This window comes from Macadamia integrifolia, unplaced genomic scaffold (assembly GCF_013358625.1).
Source record: "Macadamia integrifolia cultivar HAES 741 unplaced genomic scaffold, SCU_Mint_v3 scaffold_138A, whole genome shotgun sequence".
Classification (NCBI taxonomy): domain Eukaryota; kingdom Viridiplantae; phylum Streptophyta; class Magnoliopsida; order Proteales; family Proteaceae; genus Macadamia; species Macadamia integrifolia.
Window position 1 is genome coordinate 13,754 of NW_024870622.1, and position 22,196 is coordinate 35,949.

The window sequence follows — 22,196 nt, forward strand, 5'->3', positions numbered from 1 at the left end:
CAACAGGTGTTGATGTCGTCTTTGGTCTCTTCCAACCTCGTGAATTCGTCATCGCCCAACATGGAAGTTCTGATGAGGCAATATCAACAGAATAAGAGTGAGATTAGGATCCAGAAAGAAGTTGGGGGATCTTCACAGAGCCTCTCTGCGTTCGATGGGTGTCTGCAACTTCTTTGCGAGCATATCCTAGGGACGGCATCATCAGAACTTCATTACGCCGGTCAGATTGCATGTCAGGCCGATTGAGGATTTTGGACATTTTGATCAATCGCCAAATTGCGGAGGTGAGCAGGGTAACCGCAAGACTTCGTTGAGATTGTGAGGGTAGTGAACACTGTATAAAATACTAGTTTGTCGAAACAGCTATGTTAGAGAATCTCAACCACTGATTGGATGTATAATTTTAATTTGAAAAATATTTTCAAATATAATTATTAAATAAAGTCAATTTTAAACTCTTTACGAAACTACCATCAAGCTTAGAGTTTCAGTCCGATTACAATCGTTAATTCTTTTAGGATATTCACTCAATTCGCGAAGTGGATGCCATGTTGAGTATCTCTTCTCACAGTTGAACCATGTGAATCAAACATACTTCTTTTTTTTTTTTTGTAAGAATCAAACACACTAACACATAGCCAATGTAGGCATCTACCTTTAATACACTAAAACGCATAATGTGCAACTGCAACAATAAGGATCTCTCAAGTATGAAAATCAACGACTATCACAAAGAACCTGTTACTTAATAATTGATGGTATTTCATGCAAAATTCTCAAATGATCCAATTCCATACACATATAATATGAAAACTCATATATATATATATATATATATATATTCTTGAATCGCATTTTAAAGATATACAACATAACAACCAAATGAACATAATGCCACTTTTATCTCTTGTTACAAACACTTGTATATAACTTTGGAACAACATATTACATATAAAATTGATAATGCAAATTAATTCAATTTAATATTTTTAAATTGGTTTTAATGGACGATTAACATATATCCAGCAAACGGATTCCTTGATGAAGATCTTGCACAACACTGATCAGTGCTGTGATATGGGTGAAATACTTCAAACCATCCTTCTAATTCATAATCCAGTTCACTTTTTTTTTTTTTTTTAACCAAGGTGTTCGGATCAATTTACGCGCACCTCGACTCGATTAAACTTAAAGGAGACTAGTATAGCAACCCACCACCATGATCTCTACTTAAATTGTAGATGCACAGATGAGGAATCGAACCTGGGACGGTGCTCCTATCCGCATAATCTCCAATTCACCCAACCATCTGGACAACCCACATATGAGAAGATAATCCGAGTTCTAGTTCACGTCTGCTATATAAGATGATATCTTGGTTAGGAGACGCAGGCAATGCCTGGGACTACCTTTTCTTTCGCTCCTCTATTAATTGTGATATGATTCATACAATTGCTTCGCAGAAGGAATCCTAAACATGCAATAGTGTCGGAATTCTTCCCATGGTTGTGTCCCAAAGTACAAATGATCACCACGGTTGTCTGGGATTTAAGCACTTTAACAAGATATCAAGAAAGATTTGACAGAAGAGAGAGAGAGAGGGAGAGGTGACCATCTGTTATGAGCCAAATCTGATTTAATCTCTGTCAAGTAAATACACTTGTGATCATTTGCTACAAGTACTGTAGACATCTATTTCATTTAAGATGAAAAAAGGTGATCATCTGTTAAGAGTTCAAACCAGAAGAATAATATATATATATATATATAGAGAGAGAGAGAGAGAGAGAGAGAGAGAGAGAGAGAATTGATCTGTCATCTGTGTTAACATAAAAGAATGGATGTACATGGAATTTTAATAACATCAGAAGAGATACAACCTTAACTCAAAAAGGAGACAAGAAAAGGTTCTTTGTAGCATGAACAATTTGTGGATGATAGAAGCCATGAAAGTCAGCTTATTTGTTGGGGCTCCAAGATCACTTAAAGAAGTCCCTACTGATTACTGATGTGTTAGAGAGGACATCAGAGCTGTTATCACTTCTCTGATCATGAGGAATTTCCTTAGTTGATGAAGCATTTGTAGAGATGGAGTTGGAGTTTGGATTAGCATTTGATGTCTTCCCCGTAAGCTTTTGTACTAAGCTCCTGAAATTATGTGGATCTACTGTAATTATCTGTGGAGTATCAACATAAACTATGTTGGGCTTTTTCAGTTGTTCTTGAGGAAATGAAACACTGCTCTTCTTTACTTCTTGCTTGCGCTTCATTGTTCTTGATCTGGGACTGTGAGAGATAGTCTGCTGCTCTGAATGAGCCATTCTTTCAATCCAAATTTTAAATTAGAGAGCTAATTAAGACTGGGTTATTGTCCAAAATCTTTATATATAATCATTTAATATTCAACTCTTGGTGCTATTGCCTTCACCAAAAGTGTCTAAATGGCCTGCAACACTTTTGTCTTGCAAGAAACGTAAGTTGAAACTTGAAATTATAGAAATTAGTTGACTTTTATACATCTTTAGACTAGAGGCAATTGGGTAAGGTTAACTTTGAAAGAGACAAAGTTGCATCACTTTTGTAATGGTTTAATTGGCTTAATTTAGATTATATATATATATATATTATTTTTTTTTTCTTTCTTAATTAATAAATTAATACGATTGAGATGAGCCAGTGCATATAGTCAAATTTTTCGAAGCACACCGCCCCTTAATGACAAAACCAAGGGGACAAAGAGCCTTTAAAAATTAAAAAAGCCAGAGAGACGTGCGCAATGCTTGAGTGCCTAGAGAGTTGGTTGGTGTCTTGCTCTCAGGAGGTCACAGGTTTGGTTTTCTTGTTTTCATGTGCCTTAAGGCACCTAGAGATGTAAATGGGTCAGATTTGATTAGTTCCGACTGTCCCATGACTGAAATAAAACAAATATGTTTTTTATTGTTTAAAACACGTTTTTTTGTATGTTTTTCAAAGATACTTAAAAAAACTTCAAATTTCAAACTGCAAGCATTTTCGTTCTAAACACGTTCCTGCTTTTTGGCATTTTTTAAGACTTAACTTGTTGAACATAATGTTTACTTAATTGACGACATCTCTCTCTACCAAACTTTGATCGACCAGATTCTTTTGCCAATTTGAAGCTAACTCAATGGTCTATACTTCTCATGATATCACCTTCAATTCAATATCAATGTATGGATCTCGAAATTGAGATAAAAACCGATGCATTTATTAAAAAATGTTTATAAAGTGATGACTCCCAACTCAAACTGAACATACATTACTCCAAGAGTGTGTTGACTATGTTGATAACAATGAACAACATCATAGCCAAACCACATTGTTCAATAAAATTTGAACATGTGTGGTGTATGAATTTAGAATTGGTGTTAGATGATATTCAATTATATGTCATAAAACTTATAATGGGACACGAGATATATATATTTTTACATTAGTGTTCGATATTGTAGTTGTTTTGAACATTAGATGCAGGTATTCATGTAATAATTCCTTAATTTATACCAGTATACTACCATATTTTTTGGTCCCGTTTGTTTGAAATCTACACGTTTAAAACCCGTACCATCCGTTTTTCATTTTTTAAGTTCTTTATTTGTTTGACCGTTTATTTGACCATATCGTTCGAAAAAATTTACTGTTTAAAACCCGTATCGTCCGTTTCTATTTTTTTTCCATTCTCCTTTTGCTAACTATGGATTGGACATGAATACTCCTTAAATGGATATGGATGTGAATTTTTAGTCCAATTTTTTGACTATATGTTTACAACCCTGACTTGAGTAACATGGACATTCCTCCCCTAACAAAGATTCACTCTTAATCCATGTCTCAGAGTTGTCATATCTCTTTATCTCTTTCTCTAGAACCTATCAAACATTCAAGAACCCTAAAGATCATTAGTCACATAGTAGTAGTTGATATCTATTCAAGTTGAGTAGATTATATTCCAGATCATCCGAATTCAGATCCAGATACTTCTGACCAAATATTGATATCCTTAATAAAATGCATATCGATATCGAATTCAGATTCTTGACTATCCGTTTATATCCATAAAGGCATCCTAAACCCCACCCTACCCCATCTCTTCCCCCATTCTATAGTAGAAGTTGTTAAAGTCCCAAGGTAGTCAAATAAGTAGACCCAAAAAATTAATTGTTATTTAACAAAGCACATTAATTACTTGTAATTAATGTAAGCTGCAACCAATGAGAATGCTTTCCATTGCCTTATGAGTTAAGATAGTGACTAAAGGATTTGCTCCCATGAAAATTGTGTAATTAGACCAAGCTTTGCGAAACAAGAGGAAAAAGGTGCCCTATTTTTATTTTTATTTTTTTAACTATACATTTCATTGATTCAAACCTTCTTGGCATGATATATTCTGTTGGTAGCTAATCCCTTACAAGCGAATACTTAATTGGTCATTATTTTTTTTTATGAATGGAAAATATATTAAAACAAATGAAAAACAGATGTAACAGACAAAGTCTAAACAAAATAATAATAATAATAATAATAATAATAATAATAATAATAATAATAATAATAATAATAATAATAATAATAATAATAATAATAATCATAATAATAATAATAATAATAATAATAATAATAACAATAATAATAATAATAATATTTAATTGGTGGGGAATTTGTAAGACATGTTTGTTATAAAAAATAAAAAAATAAATAAAAAACAAAAAAACAAAATTTGCTGCCATGGCATCATCAGTTCAAAGTCTTTGCAATGCAGATGTCATATGTAATGCTAAGGATGAATAAGGGTTACAAATTACTTGCAATCCTCATCCATAGTACAGGCAAGGATTCCAACTTGTTGAAAGTTAGGCTAAGGGAAACATCATGCATGGTTGCACCTGGACAACTAAATTTGTAATTTTAAATGAAGAAAGAAGTTTCATACAATATGACTGTCCAACATATGTCAACATTTTGGATTCGTCAAGAATTGGCCAATCCAAGCCAATATCTTTTTGGGCAAATCACAAGTCAGATTTGATGGTCTAATCCAACGATTCTTTTCCTTGTATTTTCAATTCTTCATTTGTTTCTCACGCTTTGATTATTTCAACCTTAGGTTCATTCAATAAAATATATTAATAACTTTTGTCTCAAAGCAAAGGGAAATTATATACCTAAAAAAAAAAAAAATAAGGGAAAATAGTTCCTACACACTTGTGGATGGAAACTTCCCCGCACGGCTTCTATTCTTTTTCAATATGGATAGGTGTGATTATTCCAACTTATGAATACAAAAGGTTATCGTTTGGATTAGTTGCTTGCCAAATTTTATAGACTAATTCAGCCAAATGTTTTGTGTATTGACTTACATCTCTTTTATTTTAAAAAAAAAATCTTACATTTTCATGTATGTTTATGCACCGTTGAGTTACTACGACTACTATTGTGCACTCTTTCATAAATTTGGATTTTCAAAGCTCCATTTGGCCAAGTGAAGAACTCCATAAGGGCTGAATTTTGACATGTACATGGGAGACATTGGGATTTTCCTATCTACAAAATTTGGTTTTATATGGTTTTTCACATGACTGCTAGGGGTGTTAGAAATCAGACTGACTCAATTGACACCCCTTGGGTATTGAACTGCTAATGAACCAAACTCTATCGATTAGTGGTATAGTTTGTTAGAAACCATTAAAAGATCAAAGCAGATTGCACCAACCATTAAGACCGATCAAAACTGACTGTGTGGACCGAAATCCAGAGAAGAAAAAAATAGAATAACCCAATAAATTCAATATTTTTTTTTCATCTTATATGTGAAGATAAATAGTAGATTTGATAAGGGACCAATAAGAACCATTAAAAGAACTGATAATGAGCTAAAACCAACTGGATCTATAGCTTCAAATTTGGTCTAATTTTGTAGATCGAACATCTTTATTGCTTTGATTTCATTATAACTCATCGTGCAAAAATTTGAGAGAAAATAACAATTGAAATAATCAAACCATCCATTTGACGCCCCTAATGAAAGCTTTTGGCATTTTCAATGAAATGTGTAAGAAAGATTAATTTCCAATCACCCCCTAAAAAGATATTACATTAGAAGTTGTACAAAAATTTGAAAACAATTTCTAATTTTCCTTAACAATTAAGTTTTGGTAAAAATATGATATAACATGGACAAGTTGCTAGCTTAAAAATACAAATCAATTGTTTTGAAAATGTAATATTTCTAATCTTATAGATATGTTAAGGTTTTGCATGAAGTAATCACATATCAAACCATGCTTTCTTCAATTGTATTCCAATTTCTATTCAATTCAACTTGTGTATTTTGAATGGTCCATCATTTTAATTCTTGCTTTTAACTTCTTAACCATGAAAAGACTCCTAGAAAAGTATACAACTTGGATTGGATTCAAGTTTTATGGATAAATAGAAAATGACAGATTCTACTTGTGATCCAAATTTTACGGCATGGATAAATAGGAAATGACGGATCTAGTTGTGCTCCAAATTTTATGGCAAGTGAACTTGGATTTTCGCTTGATCACGCTTGGCCCATTTTTAACCATTGTAAAGATGAAAAATAAAATAATATGTTTAATAATAAAAAAAAGATATGTGTTGGATTCTGATTCGTATAACTAGATGTATGATTAGATGATTGTATAAACAGCTAAGCTGATCCTATTCCTATCTACATGATCACAAGGATCCCACAAGAGCAAGACCATCAAACACGTTTACACCACCAGATACGGAATCAGATGGCGACCCCTAACAAACGATATGGGAAAAATTTACCAAAAAAAAAAATCAAGAAGCATCAATCGTGACTTCACGGTGTCTGCTCCGTTCAACGCGCACAACTCTTGGCTTCTTGGGATTTTAAGAAAATGGCGTTCTTGGCGAATCCATTATCGCTGAGCGTTCCAGAGGCCGCTTTCGAGTCATGGCTTCGGGACAGTGGCTATCTCGAAGTCCTCGACGAACGAACCACCATCCTCGACCTTTCCTTCCCCTCCGACCGAGATGGTAGCTCTACCAGCATCGCCACCTCCCCTTCCTCCGCCACCAATTATAGCTTCTTCCACTTCATCTTTTCTTACTTGGGCACCTTATTCTCTCTCTTCACTCTCAACCCTTTCGCCAAGCTCACTTCCGATGACTTTGCCGGCGATGCCCCATCCTGGACAATTGGGTTTTTTGGTTGTTTGGACTCCTATTCTATTCCCTCCTCTCCTTCCCAGGCCAGGTTGAGGGTTCAAGAGAATGTCAAGCGTTACGCTCGCAACTATGCCACCCTTGCCGTTATCATCTTTGCCATCGCTCTGTAGGACCTGCTTCCGATGTTTTATAGTTTTAATTTGTTCTGTTTTCTCTTAATTCTCGATCACCTGCTTGAATTTGTTTTTCTTTGTGATGGCAGGTATCAGATTCCAGTTGCCCTTTTGGGATTGATATCTTGCTTGGCTCTTTGGGATTTGTTTCGCTTCTGTAGCGATAAGTGGGGATTGGAACGCTACCCGTCAATTCGCCAGAGTTTGGTCCGAATTGCCCAATTTGGTAATTCATACACTTCTTCCCTCCTATTCTTTCAGTTCTTGTTTTGGATGTCTTGATGCTTGAAAAACTGAGTTCTTTAATTTCCATGTCTATTGAAGTCAGGCATGTATACAACAACAACAATAAACTGAGCCTTATCCCAACTTAATGGGGTTGGCTATATGAATACATGCACAACAAAGTAGGGAAAACATAGGGTCCAAACAAAAATGGGGGATAAAGAGACGATGAAATGAGAGATGAGAAATGAAAAATAAAAGTAAGAAGAAAGAGGCATAGCCAACAAGTCAGAAGAATCTCAGTTAAATGGTGTCGGGTACGTGGATCCTTGCCCACCAATAGGCTCAATCCAAGGCCATATTTAGGATAAGACCTAGACTATGCATGTCATCCTTTACAACTTCTTCTATGTTCATTTTATGCCTACCACCTCAAATGACTTTCTTAGAGCTTGTCATTGATTGGGACAACTCCCAAATCAGCTCTAATACGTTCATCCTTACTTTATCTTTCCTAGTTTTGCTCACATCCATCTTAACATCTTTATCTCTGCTACACATTTCTTCTATACATGGCAGTTCTTAACTGCCAACATTTGGTTATATACATCATAGTCGGTCATACAACAATCATATAAAACTTTTTTTTAAGCTTTAAAGGAATATGCCGCACAATACTCTAGTCGCACCTCTCCACTCATGGTTCAAGATCTCGTCGAGATCTCGCTAATATCTCGTTTTTTCAAAAAGGCGAGACGAGATATAAATTGTGCAAAATCTCGACTGAGATCTTGCCAAATCTTGACTCTCTCTCTCTTTCTCTACTTTTTTGAAGAAAAAACATCAAGGAGCAAAGGATTTTGGTGCTTTTGCTTGAGGATCTCCATTCCTACACTCATTAAAGCTTCAAGAGTAGAGAATATTACCTCCTCATCCACATTTAGAGTTACTTTTCTTATATATGATGTCTTTTAAATTCTTATGATTATGTTGTGTCATGTGTTGATTGTGGAATGAAGCATACTAGCCTAAGGTCCGAAGAGTCGGAGACTACTTACATAGGGTACAAAGTCAAAGTACAATTTTAGGCTTGAATTTTAAAAATTGATGTTTTCATTGTGTTTAAAAGGCCTAAAATAGGGTAAATGCTAACTTTTGGGGGCTACAAATACTATATAGCCACCGAGACCAACCACCGAGTTGACTAGGAAAAAATACATGATCTCGGTGAGATCTGACGTGATCTCTTTTTTGGATTAGCGAGATGGGGGGCGAGAGCGAGATCTTAAACCTTATCTTCACTTCATCCATCTCACTTTGATTCTCTGTGAAACATCATCCTCTATGATACCTTCTTTATTTATGGTTGACCCCAAATATTTAAAATAGTCACTTTGCGATCTCTCTCTCTCTCTCTCTGCCTCTCCCCCTCTTAATTTTCACGATGTCATTATTCATCATAGTATGATTAAAATTACATATCATGTAAGTCTTCGATCTACTAATCTTAAAGCCTTTGGTTTCCAAGGTTGATCTCCATAGCTTTAACTTAACATTAATCCATGTTTTTGTCTCATCCACCAAAATGATATCATTGGCGAAAAGCATACACTATGCGACCTCATCTTGCATGCTCTTAGTTAAATCATCCATAATAAGCCATTCTTTCATGGCAAAGGGCAATTGTGAGGAGTTGGAGAACTGTAGTCTTACTATAAGAAATGACTCTTCTTTGTGTTAGATCTTGGAGGGCAATTGTGAGGAGTTGGAGAACTGTAGTCTTACTATAAGAAATGACTCTTCTTTGTGTTAGATCTTGGATAATTTCTGGGGGAAGGCCTGGTGGAAGAGAGCAGCAGAGGTTATCGCTAGGTGGTGGAGACTGAGAAGTAGAGGCACCAGGGGTTATGGGGAAAAGTAAAGGTATGATGGCAAAGGTTGAGGTAGGCCGGGAGAGAAAATCTGCCAAAACATTTTCTTTTCTTTTTATATGCTTGACATCAAAAGACCATTGGGAGAACCACTGAGCCCATTGGAGAAGTTATGCTTGAGGAAGAATCTTCCATCGAAATTCAAGCATGCGTGGAAAACTTGACATGTCGAGTTCAACGAGGAACTTATGATCAAAAAGATGAAATTGGAATTTTCCTATGCCACGCTTGACTGCTAAGATTTCTTTGAAGGTAGAATGATAATGAGCTTCAGAAGGTTTGAAAGACCCACTCTTGTATCCACAAACAGTTCTTTTGGTGTTTGGAGTCTGTTCTTCGAGGATAACTGCACCCCAGTGAGTATCACTGGCATCTGTTTGTAAAAATTTTTTTCTAGTAGAGGGAATCTGGAGAGTAGGGAGATTCGCAGAAAGTTTCTTCAGGGCTTGAACTGCGGACGTATGCGTAGAAGACCAAGGAGGGGCTTTTTTGCGCAAAAGCTGGTGAAGCAGGGACGTATGCATGATCTGTTGTGGAAGAAACTTTGTCATATAATTGACTATCCTAAGAAATTGTTGAACTTGATTTTTTGTCAGAGGGCCATCTGGAAACAATTGTAATGAGGTTGCAATATGGGGTTGAAGATTATATTGCCCTTTGGAGATGGTCACGCCGAGAAAATTAATAATAGGGACGTCAATTTGCATCTTCTTAAAAGAGAGCATAAGACCATAATCTTGAACAATCTGATGAAATTGATGGAGAAGCCGAAGATGATCTGTTTCATGTTTAGAAAAGAGAAGAATATCATCAATATATATATATATATATATAAGAGCATGGTCTTGGATGGGAGTAAAGATCTTCATCATGGCTCTCTGGAAGATAGATGGAGCTGCCTTTAGACCAAAAGGCATTACTGTCCATTGCATATGGTAGCCTGGAATACAAAAAGCTGTCTTTGGTCTGTCCTCTGGGACAATCCCAAGTTGCCAAAAACCTACTTTAAGGTCAAACTTGGAGAAGACAGTAGCATGGCCTAACTGAAGAAGCAAAGCCGGGCGAGTCGGAAGGGGAAATTTCTCATCAGCCAAAAAGAAATTTAGCGGCCGATAATTAATCACCATTCTCAATTTTCCACGAACTTGTTCTGCTCGTATGTTGACATAAAATGCTTGGCATGCCCATGGAGAAAGAGTAGGTTCCAAAAGACCTTGGGACTGTAATTGCTGAATCTCTTGAACAACCAATGAAAGATGATCTGGATTCAGTCCTGGATGGCTGGCTTTTGTCGGATTGACATCCTCATTTTTCTTGAAAGGAAGTGTAATGAAGAAGTCAGGGTTCTGCCATAGAGGATGAGAGCATTTGGTGAGAAAATCCAAATGAGATTCCGCACATGATGTTGAGAGGATGTGTGCTTTGATTTCTTCAAACATAGATGGTCCTGTAAAAAAGAGGTTAGAAATAGGAGACCAGGGGAGAAGTTATTGTTTATACACAAGACCTTGGGGAGTCCATCGAAGAGGGAGATGGCTGAGGACATCAAAACCTATGATGAGGTCTTTGCCTGGAAAATGGGTTCCTAGAACTGTATGGGTAACAGACAAGGCAGGGGGAAGTTGGATTTTTATGGGATGTTTAGACACTAAGGTGATATGGAAATTTTCACCATTAGCTGTAAGAAAAGGTTGGGGTGGATCCTGAGTTTTCCAAAAGGGTTTGGGGAGGATTTTTGGGTTCAGGATTGTTGTAGCAGCTCTTGTGTCTAAGAAGGCAATGAGTTTTATAGGTTTGGCATAAGGTTCAGGGATTATTTGGACTGAGACATGAGGGAGAGAAACTACTTGACATGGGAGAAGAGAAGATTGGAGGCTGGTCTGAGAAGGGGAAAGAAAAGGGATCACTTGGTAGAGGGAATCAGATTCCTCAGACTCGGAGAGGGAAGACTCTAGGTCTGAGTCTGTAGCTGGAAAATCAATAGCAAATAGAGAAAGCTTTGGAGGTGCTTCATCGAGAGAGTATGAAGATTCGAGGTCCGCATCTTGAAGATCTTCATGGTGAAGGGAAGATAGTATGTGCATGACCTTATCTTTCTTGTGAGATATAGGACAACTTTTTGCAAAATGTCCGTTCCTCCCACAAACATAACAAGCAGTAGACTTTTTCTTTCCTTTAAATTTCTTTTTTCTGAGAAATCTCCATTTTTTCTTTGGAGATTGGAAAGAGAACATCTTCTTTGGTTTCCATTTCTGATGGTGAGAAAAAGGGGAAAATTTTCTGTGGTGAGAGGATTTCTTGATAGAACAATCACAAGATTTGTCACTTTTGCACTTAATTTTGAAATAAGAAGTATCACAGGCAGAGGAGACTTTATCAGAACGATCTTGTAAATCTTTCCAGACCTTTTTGATGTTGCAAAGCTTATCAAGGGCAGTAAGAGCATAGCTGTAAAGAGAACCAATAGTACATGAGGTTAAACGAATGTTCTGGTTTCTCAAAAACTGCTGTGTATCTGCGCCAAGAGGTTCTGGAAGAGAGTTCAAGAAAACTTGTTTGAGATTTTCATCATCAATACTACCGATTTTATGAAATCGGTCAGTCATTCTTGAGAAATGTTTGTCAGGATTTGGTCTGAGCAGAGAACAACACTTCATTTGGAGAAATTCATCACGGGCCTTGGAGAGATCATTTGAAACTGGGCCGAGAAACTCTTGGTAGAGAGTGGTAATAAACTGGCTCTCAGTAAGTTGCACAAGTTGCAGTTGTCTGTAAGGGCCAAAAGCTAAATACCATTCCCTGAGTTTTCCTTGAAGTCTTGCAACAAACTTAGACAAGACAGTGACAGTGGAGGCTCCTTCATGAAGTAATTCGACATTGATCCAGGCATGAAAATCTGCAATTCGTGATGCCTATTTATGAACAGGGATATCATCCAGGGTGAAAAACTGTTTAGGGTCCTGGTTTTGATATGGGGTATAAGGTGTAGGTGGGACAGTAGGTGGTCTAGGTGGATCTTCAGGATTCTGTATTTCTGGGTCATCATCCATTTCTGAAACATGAGGTGCAGCAGGATGTGGTCCTTCATTCATGAAAGAAGGGAGAGGATCTGTGATGGAAAGGTTCGTAAGATACTCAGATAAAGTATTTTCCGAAGGGGAAATGATAGTATGGATGGGTTTAGGTGGTTGAGTAGACATAGGGGTAGAGGATGTAGCCGGAGAACTGGGGCGGGGGTTTGACACATGTGGGACTGGTGGTGGTGGTGCTGGGTATGGAACAGGCATAGGATAAGGGGTAAATGGAGGTGCTGCTGGTGGGGCATCTGCAAATTCGTCTTCATAATCACTAAGATCCATAAGTGTAGCAGTGGATGTCCATGCTGGCGACAGCCTTCCACGGGCACGACCTCTGGTTGCTTGTGTTCGTTTAGGAAGAGCACGCTGTTGTCTCTGAAGTTCTTTCAGTTCCTACTTTATTTGCTCTATATATAGAGCCTTATGAATGAAAGAAGGGTATCCGGTTTTGGGTGTGTGGCATAAACTCTTCCTTCTCTTCTTAAAAAATGGTATCAGAGCCATATCCCTTCTCCCTCTCCGGCTAATCTCCTTCTCTGGCTATCGCTCTCGACTAGATTGAACCTGTTGTAGCTAAAGATACAGTCTAGGCTACGCCCTTTTGCAAGTAATCCCTGCTTATGGTTCCTACTGGCAGAAAAAGACCCTTGAGCGTTGTGGGCTTTCAGGCTAAGGATGCCGTTCTATTTCCTTTTTGGCTCGGGTTGCTTTGCAGTTAGGTACTATGATCAGGGGGGTTCTTGATCAGCCTCGACTAGCTGTGTCTTTACCTACTTCAGTTTCTCCAGTGAGTTGTGATGGTTCAGATTTGGATTTTGCCAAGTTATCTTTACTAAAACCCTTATGGCTTTGCCTTCTTCTTCTCTTTTTTCTTCCCCCCATCGATCCTCTTCTTCCCGATCTTCTTCTTCTTCTTTAGATTATCTTTATGAACTTTCTTATGCTCTTGATGATCAAGTCATCCCTGCTACTCCTACGCCACTCCTTAATCCTTTCACTGTTTTCCCCAAAACTCCTTCATCCTCGAAATGGACAACTCTTCTTAAACTTAAGAAGACTCCACCTTTGAAAGAATTGGTACAAGCATTTCGCTTTGATCAATTTCAGGTCCCTGCTACTAAAAGGAACAACTCTTCACTCTTGAGATACCCTTGGAGTTGATCCCTCAGTGGATCCAACAAGGATATACCCATCTTCATCTCGGAGCCATTAAATTTGTTCTCTCATTTCATGGTAGAAAAGGACTCCCAGTGGTTTCCTGTGTTGCCCTCCTTGACAGCCGGTTCTTACGGTATCAACATGCCGTGATCGCTACTGTCCAGACAACCTTGAATGCAGGAACAGTATTCTTGACTCTGTATCCCAATTTTAATATTCCACTGTCTGACCCCTTTCTTCCCACTGCTCTTAAATTCCAAATCCAAATTACTGGTGTTCCCCATAATGTTATTGCCAAGGCTGCAACATTGCATTATCAAATGGCTTATCGTTTGCAAAACTATGCATTTGATCTCCTTACAGGCCATTCTGAAGATGCTTTGTTCATAACTATGGACTCTAACTAAGTCCCTTGCTGTACCTATGTCCCCCGTCAGATTTTCAGAGACGAACTCTTTCGTCTCCTTCCCTCTTCTTGGGTTACAACTTATAAACAACAAGTGTCAGCTTCTTAGCCACAGACCCCTCCAGAACCAGTCCAGTCTACAGATCCAGAATATGTCACCCACCCTAATGGTGAGGTCGAAATTCGGTTTCCTCCTCCAAACCCTCAAGCCCGTCCTTCTCCGTTTCCAACCTCTTTTTGTATGATCCAAGAAAAAATTCCTATCAAATCCTTTGATTCACAAGGAAACCCAATTTATTTCTTTCAAGATCCCCATACTGGTCATAAATACTTTGACCTCTGTGACTGTGATGATTGTCTACAGGATTTTGAAGATGACTTCCTTCCTCGCTGTTCTTCTAGACGAAAGTCTTCCCAACAATATTTACGAGAACGATATGAGGCAGGTGATTCCTCTGTTGGTGCCCTCAGTGATGAATCCAAATACCTTTTCTTTGTTAACTACGGGAATACCAAGGTTGCCCCTAAACCTTCTCTCTCTACTTGCAAACCTCCTCCAAAACCAGATTGGCCCCATCCTATTATTCCTCCTTGTTGTATGTATACTCCGGGTTCTTCTTGTTCCTCCTGATGCAGATTTATCACCAAAATGGGTTTGTTTTCTTAGGAATAAGTCTATGGTTGGGTTATATGCATGTTGGGCCTTTGGTCCAAGGGTTTTTTTTAATGTAATAGGCAACTTCAATAGTTTAATGAGTCTAAACCATGGTGATAGGTATGCATACGGGATTAGTTACTCTGGTTTACATGTTTTGGTCTAGCAGTGGTTTGGTTCATTAGTTGAACCAGTCATGGGGTCAATAAATGTTTAGAAGGTACTTTTACTTTTACTTTTACTTTTTACTTTTCTAAAAAGGGGGAGGAGAATCAACTCACTTTTGTAAGTAATGGTGGGGTGAAGACTTTCCCATACCAACTTTAAGAGGTGATGATTTTTCCACCTTTGGTAGTTGGGGGATGAAGACTTTTCCACCTTTGGTAGTTGGGGGATGAAGACTTTTCCACCTTTGGTAGTTGGGGGATGACTTTTCCATTGTAACTTTAAGAGGTGAGGATTTTTCCACTTTTGGTAGTTGGTAGGTGAAGGCTTTTTCAACTTTAGTAGTTGGAAGGTGAGGATTTTCCTACCTCAACTTTAATAAGTGAAGACTTTCTACTATTGTTAGTTGGAAGTTGGGTATGTAATGTTTTGTTGAGTTGGTCCTATAAATAGGGATCAATTGTAAGCATTCAAGGAAAAAAACTCAGAATTTGAAATCAAAGTTTGCTTATGCAACTCTCTTCTTGTGTTTGATCAAGAATCTCTTGTGTTTGATCAAGAAATCCCTTGTGTTTGATCAAGGTAGGTTGGTGTTTGATCCAGTCGATCCACCTTGCGGTGTGAAGCCCGGGTGTTATATTATTGTTTATTGTTCCATCTTTTTTTTATCTTTCAACAAGTTTTAGCAATATCCTATTCTCCATATCTAGAATTCCCTATTCTCTGATAAAAGATCCTACCCTGGTACTGTTTTGAGCTTCCTCAATTTCAGTATTACATCAATTGGTATCAAGAGGATGGCAGAGAATGAGTCACAGTGGCCGCCGCCTCCACCTGATCCAATGGCAAAAGTCATTGAGATGCTTCAACAACTCTCTACTGGACAGAAGATCATAAGTGCGAGGTTGCAATCACTTGAGAATCAACGTACTACTCCAATACAAGGTAGCAATGTACCATTCGAAAGGGAGGACAGGTATCAACTACAATCTGCTGTGCATCGTCAACATAGGAGAAGTGCTGAAAGGGCACAACAAAGAACCCCTACAGCACCACCTACCTTTGAGGAGCATGTAAGATCTTATTTCAATGGTGATCTTGAAGCACCCCGTCGACGTGCTGATGAATCACAGAAGGTCAAGCTTGAATTAAAGGAGTTCAGCGACAAGCATGATTCCCAGGTATTTTTTGATTGGTTGGTTACTTTAGATAACTACTTTGACCGGTTTGAATTATCTGAGTCGCACAAGATGAACCTAGCGCATACTAAGCTAGTTGGGTCAGCCCGCGAGTGGTGGAGAACCAAAGAAAGGGATCTAAAAGATCATGGTAGATCTCCCATTAATTGGGAAGAAATGAAGTACGAGTTGGCGGGCATGTGCCTATCTAAACATGAACGAAGAATGTACTTCCCTCCACCCGAGTCCCCTTTAAAGTCTTCTTTAGATTTCCAAAAACCACCCACTGGTGACAAGAGCATGAAAGAATTAACAGACCACATGGCCATTCTTGTACCATATGCAAAGGAACAACATGAGAAGACACCTCCCATCAGCGAACCAAGGTCAGAAGTTGAGGTTAGTGTGGAAGAAATTCCAGCAATTTCTACTATCAAAGAGGGGTTAGACAATGATGATCCCATCACTAAGACTCATGTGGAAGAAATCGACATTGAAGACATTGTTCTTGAAAAGTTGGAGCTTATGCCTCAAGTCTTTGCCAAGGAGATTACCAATGTTGAGGACTCTATAAATTCAACATTCACAACCTATATTGATTCAGAGGATGATCATGTAGAGTTCATTATGCCACCATGGTTCTTTGAAGAGAGAACTCCACACGTTGAAGACTTTATCCCCAATGTTCCTACATCACCCGAGTTTTGTTTGGGAATGGTCAAAGCTGCTACTCACATGTGGTTTCCCCCTCATCACTACAAAATTCGAGGACGAATTTTTTCAAGCTGGGGAGAGTTGATGCAGATTTATCACCAAAATGGGCTTGTTTTCTTAGGAATAAGCCTATGGTTGGGTTGTATGCATGTTGGGCCTTTAGTCCAAGGGTTTTTTAGTGTAATAGGCCACTTTAATAGTTTAATGAGCCTAAACCATGGGTAATAGGTATGCATACGGGATTAGTTACTATGGTTTACATGTTTTGGTCTAGTAGTGGTTTGGTTCATTAGTTGAACCAGTCATGGGGTCAATAAGTGTTTAGAATGTACTTTTACTTTTACTTTTACTTTTACCTTTTTACTTTTCTAGAAAAGGGGAGGGGAATCAATTCACTTTTGTAAGTGATGCTGGGTGAAGACTTTTCCACCTTTGGTAGGTGGGGGATGAAGCATCTCAATCACCCTTGTCATCGGATCAGGTGGATCTGGCAGCAGCCTCAGAGACTCATTCTCTGCCATGCTCAGAGACTCATGCTCTGCCATGCTCTGATACCCTCAGCCTCAGAGATCATGGGGTCTCTTGTGTTTGATCAAGAAATCCCTTGTGTTTGATCAAGGTAGGTTGGTGTTTGATCCAGTCGATCCACCTTGCGGTGTGAAGCCCGGGTGTTATATTATTGTTTATTGTTCCATCTTTTTTCATCTTTCAACAAGTTTTAGCAATATCCTATTCTCCATATCTAGAATTCCCTATTCTCTGAGAAAATATCCTACCCTGGTACTGTTTTGAGTTTCCTCAATTTCAGTATTACATCAATTGGTATCAGAGCATGGCAGAGAATGAGTCTCTGAGGCTGCTGCCAGATCCACCTGATCCGATGACAAGGGTGATTGAGATGCTTCAACAGCTCTCTACTGGACAGAAGATCATAAGTGCGAGGTTGCAATCACTTGAGAATCAAAGTACTACTCCAATACAAGGTAGCAATGTACCATTCGAAAGGGAGGACAGGTATCAACTACAATCTGCTGTGCATCGTCAACATAGGAGAAGTGCTGAAAGGGCACAACAAAGAACCCCTACAGCACCACCTACCTTTGAGGAACATGTAAGATCTTATTTCAATGGTGATCTTGAAGCACCCCGTCGACGTGCTGATGAATCACAGAAGGTCAAGCTTGAATTAAAGGAGTTCAGCGACAAGCATGATTCCCAGGTATTTTTTGATTGGTTGGTTACTTTAGATAACTACTTTGACCGGTTTGAATTATCTGAGTCGCACAAGATGAACCTAGCGCTGAAAGGGCACAACAAAGAACCCCTTTCAGCACCACCTTCCTTTGAGGAACATGTAAGATCTTATTTCAATGGTGATCTTGAAGCACCCCTACAGACCACATGGCCATTCTTGTACCATATGCAAAGGAACAACATGAGAAGACACCTCCCATCAGCGAACCAAGGTCAGAAGTTGAGGTTAGTGTGGAAGAAATTCCAGCAATTTCTACTATCAAAGAGGGGTTAGACAATGATGATCCCATCACTAAGACTCATGTGGAAGAAATCGACATTGAAGACATTGTTCTTGAAAAGTTGGAGCTTATGCCTCAAGTCTTTGCCAAGGAGATTACCAATGTTGAGGACTCTATAAATTCAACATTCACAACCTATATTCCAATTGATGTAATACTGAAATTGAGGAAACTCAAAACAGTACCAGGGTAGTATCTTTTCTCAGAGAATAGGGAATTCTAGATATGGAGAATAGGATATTGCTAAAACTTGTTGAAAGATGAAAAAAAAGATGGAACAATAAACAATAATATAACACCCGGGCTTCACACCGCAAGGTGGATCGACTGGATCAAACACCAACCTACCTTGATCAAACACAAGGGATTTCTTGATCAAACACAAGAGATTCTTGATCAAACACAAGAAGAGAGTTGCATAAGCAAACTTTGATTTCAAATTCTGAGTTTTTTTTTAATGCTTACAATTGATCCCTATTTATAGGACCAACTCAACAAAACATTACATACCCAACTTCCAACTAACAATAGTAGAAAGTCTTCACTTATTAAAGTTGGGGTAGGAAAGTCTTCACCTTCCAACTACTAAAGTTGGAAAAAGTCTTCACCTACCAACTACCAAAAGTAGAAAAATCCTCACCTCTTAAAGTTACAATGGAAAAGTCATCCCCCAACTACCAAAGGTGGAAAAGTCTTCATCCCCCACCTACCAAAGGTGGAAAAATCTTCATCCCCCACCTACCAAAGGTGGAAAAGTCTTCATCCCCCAACTACCAAAGGTGGAAAAATCTTCATCCCCCACCTACCAAAGGTGGAAAAGTCATCACCTCTTAAAGTTGGTATGGGAAAGTCTTCACCCCACCATTACTTACAAAAGTGAGTTGATTCCCCTCCCCTTTTCTAGAAAAGTAAAAAGGTAAAAGTAAAAGTAAAAGTACATTCTAAACACTTATTGACCCCATGACTGGTTCAACTAATGAACCAAACCACTACTAGACCAAAACATGTAAACCATAGTAACTAATCCCGTATGCATACCTATTACCCATGGTTTAGGCTCATTAAACTATTAAAGTGGCCTATTACACTAAAAAACCCTTGGACTAAAGGCCCAACATGCATACAACCCAACCATAGGCTTATTCCTAAGAAAACAAGCCCATTTTGGTGATAAATCTGCATCAACTCTCCCCAGCTTGAAAAAATTCGTCCTCGAATTTTGTAGTGATGAGGGGGAAACCACATGTGAGTAGCAGTTTTGACCATTCCCAAACAAAACTCGGGTGATGTAGGAACATTGGGGATAAAGTCTTCAACGTGTGGAGTTCTCTCTTCAAAGAACCATGGTGGCATAATGAACTCTACATGATCATCCTTTGAATCAATATAGGTTGTGAATGTTGAATTTATAGAGTCCTCAACATTGGTAATCTCCTTGGCAAAGACTTGAGGCATAAGCTCCAACTTTTCAAGAACAATGTCTTCAATGTCGATTTCTGCCACATGAGTCTCAATGATGGGATCATCATTGTCTAACCCCTCTTTGACAGTAGAAATTGTTGGAATTTCTTCCACACTAACCTCAACTTCTGACTTTGGATCGTTGATGGGAGGTGTCTTCTCATGTTGCTCCTTTGCATATTGTTGCACAAGAACGGCCATATGGTCTATTACTTCTTTCATGCTCTTGTCACCAGTGGGTAGTTTTTGGAAATCTGAAGAAGACTTTAAAGGGGACTCGGGTGGAGGGAAGTACATTCTTCGTTCATGTTTGGATAGGCACATGCCCGCCAACTCGTACTTCATTTCTTCCCAAGTAATGGGAGATCTACCATGATCTTTTAGATCCCTTTCTTTGGTTCTCCACCACTCGCGGGCTGACCCAACTAGCTTAGTATGCGCTAGGTTCATCTTGTGCGACTCAGATAATTCAAACCGGTCAAAGTAGTTATCTAAAGTAACCAACCAATCAAAAAATACCTGGGAATCATGCTTGTCGCTGAACTCCTTTAATTCAAGCTTGACCTTCTGTGATTCATCAGCACGTCGACGAGGTGCTTCAAGATCACCATTGAAATAAGATCTTATATGCTCCTCAAAGGTAGGTGGTGCTGTAGGGGTTCTTTGTTGTGCCCTTTCAGCACTTCTCCTATGTTGACGATGCACAGTAGATTGTAATTGATACCTGTCCTCCCTCTCGAATGGTACATTGCTACCTTGTATTGGAGTAGTACTTTGATTCTCAAGTGATTGCAACCTCGCACTTATGATCTTCTGTCCAGTAGAGAGCTGTTGAAGCATCTCAATCACCCTTGTCATCGGATCAGGTGGATCTGGCAGCAGCCTCAGAGACTCATTCTCTGCCATGCTCTGATACCAATTGATGTAATACTGAAATTGAGGAAGCTCAAAACAGTACCAGGGTAGGATCTTTTCTCAGAGAATAGGGAATTCTAGACATGGAGAATAGGATATTGCTAAAACTTGTTGAAAGATGAAAAAAGATGGAACAATAAACAATAATATAACACCCGGGCTTCACACCGCAAGGTGGATCGACTGGATCAAACACCAACCTACCTTGATCAAACACAAGGGATTTCTTGATCAAACACAAGAGATTCTTGATCAAACACAAGAAGAGAGTTGCATAAGCAAACTTTGATTTCAAATTCTGAGTTGTTTTTGAATGCTTACAATTGATCCCTATTTATAGGACCAACTCAACAAAACATTACATACCCAACTTCCAACTAACAATAGTAGAAAGTCTTCACTTATTAAAGTTGGGGTAGGAAAGTCTTCACCTTCCAACTACTAAAGTTGGAAAAGTCTTCACCTACCAACTACCAAAAGTAGAAAAATCCTCACCTCTTAAAGTTACAATGGAAAAGTCATCCCCCAACTACCAAAGGTGGAAAAGTCTTCATCCCCCACCTACCAAAGGTGGAAAAATCTTCATCCCCCACCTACCAAAGGTGGAAAAGTCTTCACTCACCAACTACCAAAGGTGGAAAAATCATCACCTCTTAAAGTTGGTATGGGAAAGTCTTCACCCCACCATTACTTACAAAAGTGAGTTGATTCCTCTCCCCTTTTCTAGAAAAGTAAAAAGGTAAAAGTAAAAGTAAAAGTACATTCTAAACACTTATTGACCCCATGACTGGTTCAACTAATGAACCAAACCACTACTAGACCAAAACATGTAAACCATAGTAACTAATCCCGTATGCATACCTATTACCATGGTTTAGACTCATTAAACTATTAAAGTGGCCTATTACACTAAAAAAACCTTGGACTAAAGGCCCAACATGCATACAACCCAACCATAGGCTTATTCCTAAGAAAACAAGTCCATTTTGGTGATAAATCTGCATCACTGTTCTATTCGCTAAGATACATATAAAAGACAGGCATAAAATAAGCCATCATTGTGTTGCAAGCCAAGATGGATTTTCTTTTCATTCAACTATTCAAGTTTATAATTGAGTAGTAGCTGGGCATTTTGTGAAACTGTCAGAGCAGTTCTTCTAGGAGTCAGTTGCAGAAAGAAACATCCATTAAGTTGGCAATAGGGACCTTGAATTGTAAATCTAGCTTCTTTAGTTAGGGATTCCAGAATTTGGTGCTTTTGGATTTGTCCAATGCTATGGATTTCTGGGTTTTTATTATGTAGTCTGGGATAACTTTATGTCTGTGTATTTTCATCTTTTCCAATTATCTATAAGAAAAATATTATGATTCTTATCATTATTTAAAATAAAAATAAAAAATCTGGGTCCCAGGACTAT

The 22,196-nt window shown here is 38.3% G+C and overlaps 1 protein-coding gene across 2 annotated transcripts in view; it reads left to right on the forward strand.

The window, feature by feature from the left end:
• The first annotated feature begins 6,799 nt into the window (after positions 1–6,799).
• Positions 6,800–22,196, forward strand: part of LOC122070887 (PRA1 family protein H) — a 93,830-nt gene continuing 78,433 nt past the window's right edge. Inside the window, exons 1-2 of one of the 2 annotated variants that reach the window (XM_042635118.1) lie at positions 6,800–7,351; positions 7,448–7,584. In XM_042635118.1, coding sequence (XP_042491052.1) covers positions 6,915–7,351; positions 7,448–7,584 — 574 coding nt within the window. In that variant the 5' untranslated portion in view covers positions 6,800–6,914. The remainder of the gene's footprint in view (positions 7,352–7,447; positions 7,585–22,196) is intronic. The other variant, XM_042635117.1, reaches the window with a different exon arrangement.